The sequence below is a fragment of the Orycteropus afer genome, unplaced genomic scaffold, assembly GCF_000298275.1.
Source record: "Orycteropus afer afer isolate SDZICR_OR568_19922 unplaced genomic scaffold, OryAfe1.0 scaffold00126, whole genome shotgun sequence".
In the NCBI taxonomy this organism is placed as follows: domain Eukaryota; kingdom Metazoa; phylum Chordata; class Mammalia; order Tubulidentata; family Orycteropodidae; genus Orycteropus; species Orycteropus afer.
In genome coordinates, this window is record NW_006921713.1 from 85,483 (window position 1) to 93,571 (window position 8,089).

The 8,089-nt window shown below is 34.2% G+C and overlaps 1 protein-coding gene across 1 annotated transcript in view; it reads left to right on the forward strand.

Moving 5' to 3' along the window:
- Positions 1 to 8,089, forward strand: part of PLCZ1 (phospholipase C zeta 1) — an 84,479-nt gene that overhangs the window by 29,831 nt on the left and 46,559 nt on the right. The window contains exon 4 of the mRNA XM_007944440.2: positions 7,576 to 7,720. Coding sequence (XP_007942631.1) covers positions 7,576 to 7,720 — 145 coding nt within the window. The remainder of the gene's footprint in view (positions 1 to 7,575; positions 7,721 to 8,089) is intronic.

Genomic DNA, 8,089 nt, shown 5'->3' on the forward strand with positions numbered 1-8,089 from the left:
TAATCTATAATTTTAATTAATTTATTTATTTTTCCCTAGTCTGTGGGTTCTCTTCTTATTCTTTTGGTGATATCTTTTGATGTATATAAGTGTTTAATTTTTAGGAGACCTCATTCTTCTATTTTATCTTCTCCTGTTTGTGTACTTTTAGTTATGTTTGATAGTGTATTTATGGCATATATTAGGGCCCCTAAGTTTTTCCTTATTTTTTCTTTGATGATCTTTAGTTTTAAATTTTACATTTAGGTCTTTGATCCAACTTGAATTACTGTTCATAGGGAACTAGTTTCATTTTCTGCAATAGATATTCAGCTTTGCCAGCACCATTTTTTAAACAGATTATCTCTTTCCTGTTTAATGGGTTTCACCCTTTGTCAAAATCAGCTGACCAAAAGTGAATGGATTTACTTTTGGGGTCTCAATTCTGCTCCATTTGTCTATGTGTCTGTCATTACACCAATTGCAGGCTGTTTTGACTACTTTGGCTGTATAGTAGGTTTTGAGATTGGAAAGTGTGAGGGCTCTTACTTTGTGTTTCTTCTTTAGTAACGTTTTGCTTATCTCTTTCCTTTCCATTTAAAATTGGTGATTAATTTTTTGATTTTTTTAAAATATATTTTTATTGAAATATAATTTATGTACAGTGAAATACACAAAACTAAAGTGACATAGGTCAATGCAATTTTTTTTTTTTTTTTTTTTGCAGTGTTTACTTTTTTCATCTCTTTAAACAATGATGATGGAATCTGGATTGAAATGGCATCATATCTCTAGATCGCCTTGGGGAGAATTGACAATTTCTATGTTAAATCTTCCCATCCATGAGCATGATATATTCTTCCATTTATGTAGATCTCTTTTGGTTTCTTATAGTAGAATTTTGAGTGCCTTGTAGTTTTCTTTATCTAAAACTTTTGTATCTCTGGTTAAGTTTATTCTGAAATACGTAATTTCTGGGGTGGCTATTTTAAAGGGTACTCTTTTCTTAACTTCCTTTTCAGAGTTTTTTTTGTTAGTGTAGAGGAATCCAACTGATTTTTATACATTGATCTTGTACCATGCCACTTTGCTGAATCTTTCCATTAGTTCCAGTAGTTTTCTTGTTGAGTTTCTGGGATTTTTTTATGTATAGGATCATATAATCTACAAATAGAGATAGTTTTACTTCTTTGCCAATTTGGATGCCTTTTATTTCCCTTACTTGCCTTATTGCTCTGGCCAGGACTTTCAATACAATATTGAAAGGCAGTGGTGAAAAGGGGCAATCTTGTCTTGATCCCATTCACAAGGAGAAATGTTTTTCAGTCTCTATAGTGCCTAAGTCATTTGACTGCTAACCAGAAGGCTGGCGGTTCAAACCCACCAGCCACTCCTTTGAAGGAAGATTGAGGAATCTACTTCCATAGAGATACCTCCTTGGAAACCCAAGGACGGGTTGCTATCAGTCGAATCAATTCAATGGCAGTGGGTTTGGAGCTCTGGTAGCATATGCCTAAGGTGCTTGACTGCTAACCAGAAGGCTGGTGGTTCAAACCCACCAGCCACTCCTTGGAAGGAAGGTCTACTTCCATAGTGATACCACCTCAGAAACCCAAGAAAGGATCACTATGAATTGGGTCCAACTTGATGACACATAACAACAACAACAATCCTTTGAGAACAATGTTGACCACTGGTGTGTGTATACACCCTAAATTATGTTGAGGAATTTTCCTTTTGCTGAGAGGTTTTTTTTTTTTTTTTCCCTTCTTCTTATAATGATGAATGGGTGTAGCGTTTTGTCAAATGTCTTTTGTGACTCAGTTAATATGATCATATGTGTGGTTGAGTGGCTGGCAGCTGGATGCAATTATTCCCCATAATGAGACTGGTAATCAAATCCATGGTGGAATCTACTGTGAGTAGCTGCCTTAGGGATGTGGTCTGTTTCCAGTATAGAAGAAGACAGCTTGGAGAAAGATCTGTGAGATTTTTGACACTCTTGGACCCTACATTTAACCAAGTTTTCATTCAGCAGACTTCCATGTTGTCTGCTGATCTTGGAACTGTTTCTGAACCTGAACTAGTGGCCTGCCACATTGCTTAATAATCTTGGGATTGTGCCATTTTACTTGTTGACCTTGGGTTTGTCAGCTTCAGCAGCCAGCAGCTTCTTGAGTTAAGAGAAACTTCCTGCTCCAACAGGTCAGGAACAAGAGGTGGAGCTGAAGTCCAAGGTCAAAGGGCTTTCACCCAGCCCCTAGAGCTTGGCACTTTGAACTCAGACTTCTAGCCTCTTAAACTTTAAGAGAATAAATCCCTGTTTTTCAAGATACCTATTCATGTTTTTTTTCTGTTACAGCAGCACTAGATGACAAAATAATGTGATTCTTTTCCTATGTGGTCGATTTTATTGATTGTTTTTCTATTGTTAAGGCATCCTTGGATACCTGATATGAATCCCACTTAGTTACAATGTATCTTTCTTTCTTTCTTTTTTTATTTTTGGTATGTTGTTGGATTCTATTGGCTAGGATTTTGTTGAGAGTTTTTGGATTTATGTTCATGAGGGATATTGGTCTATAATATCCTTTTTTAGTGTTGTCCTTGCTTAGCTTTGGAATAGGGTTATACTTACTTCAGAGAATGAACTAGAGACTTCCATCCTTCTCTATGCTCCAGAATATTTTGAGTAGAATTTAGAATTCAGATTTTTTTTTTTTTTTGTATATTTGGGAGAATTATCCAGTAAAGGTGTCTGAGCCAGGGCTTTTTTTGGTGGGGATTTTTTTTTTTTTGTTGTTGTTGTTGTTTTAAATGACATGTTCAATTTCTTCTTGTGTTATGAATCTCAAAATTTTCTATTTCAAACTGTGTTAATTTGGGCAGGTAATGTATTTCTAGAAATTTGTCCATTTCCATGTCTTGAAATTTGTTGGAGTACAGTTCTTCATAGTATTCTGTTATTATCCTTTTTACTTCAATTTATTCTGTTGTAACTTCACTTATTTCATTTCTCATTTGTGTTATGTTCATCTTCTTTTCCTTTGTTAAGTTTTCCAGGTTTTTTTCTATTTTCTTAATCCTTTCACAGAACTTTCACCTTTATTTATTCTATTGTTATTCTGCTTCATTTATTTCTGCTCTAATTTTTATTGTTTCCTCTCTTCTGGTGACTGTATGCATTTTTTTTTTCCCTTAATCATTGGAGATGTTTGGTTGAGGTATTGATTTTGGTTCTTCTTTTTTGATTTTTTTGTTTGTTGCTACAAATTGACCTCTTTGCACTGCTTTTCCTGTGCCCCAAGGGTTTTGTATGTTGTCTATTCTCATTTGACTCAAGAAATTTTTTAAAATTTTATTTTTTATTTATTCTATTATTCAGTAAGGAACTCTGATGATGTAGTGCCTAAGGCATTTGACTGCTAACCAGAAAGATGGTGGTTCAAACCCACCAGCCACTACATAGAAGGGAGACTGAGCAATCTACTTCTGTTAAGATTTCCTGCCTGGGAAACTGAAAGGGGGTTCCTATAAGTTGGAATTGACTTGATGGCAGTGAATTTTTTTTTGTTTGTTTGTTTTGTTATTCAGTAGTTTTATAGCAAGGAGTTTTTCAGTTACCATATGTGTTATTGTTTCCCCTTTTTCTTCCTGTTATTGGTTTCTAGTTTTGTAGCATTGTGATCTGAGAAGATGCTTTGTAGTATTTCAAAGTTTTAGTATTTGTTGAAGCTTTCCTTGTGATCTAGTATATGGTCTATTCTGAGAATATTTCATGTGCACTGGGAAAGAATGTATATTGAGCCTTTGTTGGGTAAAGTGCTCTGTATATGTTTATAAGGTCAAGTTAGTTGTTTGTATTGTTTGGATCTTCTGCTTTTTTTTTCTGAGTTTATTTCTAGTTGTTCTTTCCTTCACTGAGAATAGTGTATTAAAAGCTCCTAGTATTATTCTGTAGTAAGATGGTTGAAATCAGAGAATACCAGAAAGGTGTTTATCTATGTTTTATTGATTATGTGTACAAAGGCATTTGCCTGTGTGGATTATAACAAACTATGGATAATATTGCAAAGAATGAGAATTCCAGAACACTTACTTGTACTCAAGTGGAATCTTAAACATAGACCAAGAGTCAATAATTTAAAAAAAACAAGGGGGTACTTCATGATTTAAAATCAGGAAAGGTGTATGCCAGGGTTATATTCTTTCACTATAGTTATTCAATCTGTATGCTGTGCAAATAATCTGAGCAGCTGGACTGTACAAAGAAGAATGCAAGATCAGAATTAGGGCAAGACTCATTAACAATGTGAGATATACACATGACACAACCTTGTTTGCTGAAAGTGAAGAAGACTTGAAGCACTTAGTGATGAAATTAAAAGACTACAGCCTGCACTATAGATTATACTCAACACAAAGAAGACATAAATCCTTGCATAAGCAAAATCATGATAAATGGAGAAAAAATTGAAATTGTCAAGAATTTCATTTTACTTTGATCCATAGGAATGAGCAGTCAAGAAATCATACTATGTGTTGCACTGGGCAAATATGCTGCAAAAAATCTCTTTACAGTGTTAAAGAGCTATAATATCATTTTGATATTAAGGTATGTTTGACCCTAGACATGGAATTTTCAATCACCTCATATGCATGTGAAAGCCGGGCAATGAATATTGAAAACCAAAGAAAATTCGATGGATTTGAATTATGGTGTTGGTAAAAAATATTGAATATGCCATGGACTGCCAAAAGAATGAAGATGTCTGTCTTGGAAGAAATAAAACCAGAAAGCTCCTCAGAAATGAAGTTAAAAAAAAATTATCTCTAAAATTTTATCATTTTATCAGGAGGGACCAGTCCCTGGAGAAGGATAACATGCTTGGTAAAGTACAGGGTTAGTGAAAAAGAGGAAGGCTCTCATTGAGATAGATTCACGGTGGCTGCAATAGTGGTATAAAATATAGTAATAATTGTGCAGATGACACAGGACTGGACAATATTTTGTTCTGTTGTATATGGGATCTGCTGTAAGTCAGAAGTGATTGGATGGCACTTAACAACTCTTATAATGGAGTTGTCTATTTCTCTTTTTAAGTCTGTTAAAGTTTGATATATTCATTTTAGGGCTCTTGCAGTTGGCACACAGATAATTATTATGATTATGTCTTCTTGTTGGATTGATCTTTTAATCATTTTATAACATCCTTCATTCTCTTAATAGTTTTTACCCTTAACGTTTATTTGATCAGAAATGAATATTGCCAAGCCTGCTCTTTTTTTGGTTCCAATTTGCTTGGTATATATTTTTCCATACTTTGATTTTTTAGCTTATTTTTTTCTTTAAATCTAAGGTATGTTTCTTGTACATAGCATATAGGTGGTTCATGTTTTCTTATCCATTCTGCTATTCTCTGTCTCTTGACATTTAATCTATTTACATTCAGTGTAATAACTGATAGGTATGAATATACTGCTGTCATTTTGCTATGTTTTTTTTCTTTTCTTGTAATGTTAATGATTTCTATGTTCTATATATTTTTCTGAGTTCATTTTGTTTACAGATTTTCTTATCATGTCCTTTATTGCTGTTGATTTTTTGTTTACTGAGTATGATTTTCTTCTTTCTACTTTGGTGAGAAGGTTTAGTAATTTCCCTTGAGACAGGCTAGAAGATCAGGTATGAATAGCCAAATGGGAATATACCACAACCATCTATAGGTTTGGCAGACAATATTCTTATGTATGTATTATAAAAATAGCCATATTCAGTTTAAACTATTAAGTTTAAGGAGGCAAAGTTAAGATACCTTTTAGCTACAACTAAGCACCTTGAGGGAGTGAATCACTGGACCTGTAGGTTGGGGACCACAGTTTAGGGGACATCAAGCTCAACTGGCACAAGATGGTATACAAAAATATTGTTTTCCAGCTTACTTTAGTGAATAGACTGGGGTCTTAAGAGCTTGTGAGTGGCCATCTAAGATGCAACTATTGGTCTGTCCTCGTCCAGAGCAAAGAAGAGTGAAGAAAATCAAAGATGCATGGAAACAGCTAGTTCTAAGGACTAATGGACGAAGAGAACCTCAGCCTATATGAACCTGACACCAGAAGAAGTAGGTGCTATACAACTACCAATGCCAATCACTGAAAGATGGATCAAAATTGGAGAACCTGAACAGAGTGGGAGAAAAATGTAGAACAAATCTCAAAATCATAAAAAAGATCAAGCTTACTACTCGATAGAGACTGGTGAAACCCTCAAGACTGTAGCTAGAGTTCCCCTTTGGGTGTGGAACTGAACTCACCTCGATAGCTTAAGTCTCAGCCAAACAATAGACAGACCTATGAGCTGAACACCAACACTAGGGATAGAGGAAAAAATAAAATTCCTTTGAGGTTACCTTGTAATTTATTATTATTTTCCCAAGTTTAAATCAGTCAGTTTTATGTAGATATACTGTCTTGACTTCCTCTACACTTGGAAGTTTTGTAACTACATCATTTATTCCCTCTTTTTGCTTTGTAGTTATCATCATTTACAAATTGACATCTCTGGTTCCCTATCTTCAGTCTTGTAGGTTTATTTTATTTTAAAAACTTTTTTATCTGGTTTGTTTCCATGTGATGTTGCCATGTGTCTTTAATCTCAGGTTGTTGTCTGTTGTCATTGCTTCTTTGTCCAATGAATCATATTTCTCTTTAGCATTTCTTGTAAGATTGGTCTGTTTTTTTACAAATTCCCTTGATTTCTGTTTATCAGGGAATGTCCTAATTTTGCCATCATATTTATGGGGCAATTTTATTGGATATATAATTCTTGGTTGGCAATTTTTTTCCTAGAGTTTTTATATGTCATCCCATTGCCTTCTTGCCTGCATGATTTCTACCAAGAAATTAGAACTCAGTCTTATCAGTTCTCCTTTGTAGGTAATTTTTCACTTTTCCAGAACTGCTTTCAGTATTCTTTCTTTATGTTTTGTTTTGGAAGCATTGATTATGATATGTCTCGGTGCTTTTCTTTTGGCAGATCCTCTATTTAACTTCCTGTTCCATCTGGTATTTTCTCTAGGGAGCAAATATTGGTATGATTTTTCTTTATTTTTATTTTTCCTATCATGTACTGCATCACCAAAACCTATATGAGAAAAGAATAAGGTCAATTTTTATTAACATATATTGTTACTCTAAGATGACTTTGTGTGCTATCTCATTTCAGAGTTACTGCATTTAGCAGTATAGAGCCATGTCACTTGGGTAGGGAGTAGGGATGTTTTGAAGCTCCAACTATGGAGTCTGTCTTCTTTGAGTACTGGTAAATTTAACAATGAATGGAGAACAATAAAGGGCAGAACATGTGACTGGAAAGGAGTAGGCATAGTTTTGTAATTTGCAGATGGTTTGCTCTTCTTTCCTTCCTTCTTCTTTAATGTTATGAATTTTGGGACAAAATTTCAAAACTTATCATTACTATAGATTCATTTACACATTTATTGCAAAATCACAAATAGTCTTTGAAATATTTTGATTCTATAGTGTAGATTTTTATTGATTTGAGAGTGACACTTTATTTTGGTTGAATTACCCTAGTGCCCTTGTGAAAGGATGCCGTTGTCTGGAAATTGACTGCTGGGATGGAGCACAAAATGAGCCTATTGTATACCATGGTTATACACTTACCAGCAAGATTCTATTTAAAACTGTTATCCAAGTGATACACAAATATGCTTTTATGGTATGTGCAAAACTCTGTTAAATTATACGTATTTAAACAGAATCAGTCATAGTTCCTTTAAAATCCTGTAATGTCTGGCCTTAGTTTAGTTCAGTAGTACTTTAAATTGTGAGTTATGGTCCATTTTTTAGGTAGTGAAATCAATATAGTTTATAGTTAAAGGAAGACTTATCAATTACTTTTATGAAGTAAGGGTATATTTTGTTTCATGGAGTTTTTTGTTTGTGTGTATGTGTGTGTGTATATACATACATATATATGTATATATATATATATACACATAGGAGCTCTGGTAGCATAGTGCCTAAGGCACTTGACTGCTCACCAGAAGGCTGGAGGTTCAAGCCCACCAGCCACTCCTTGGAAGGA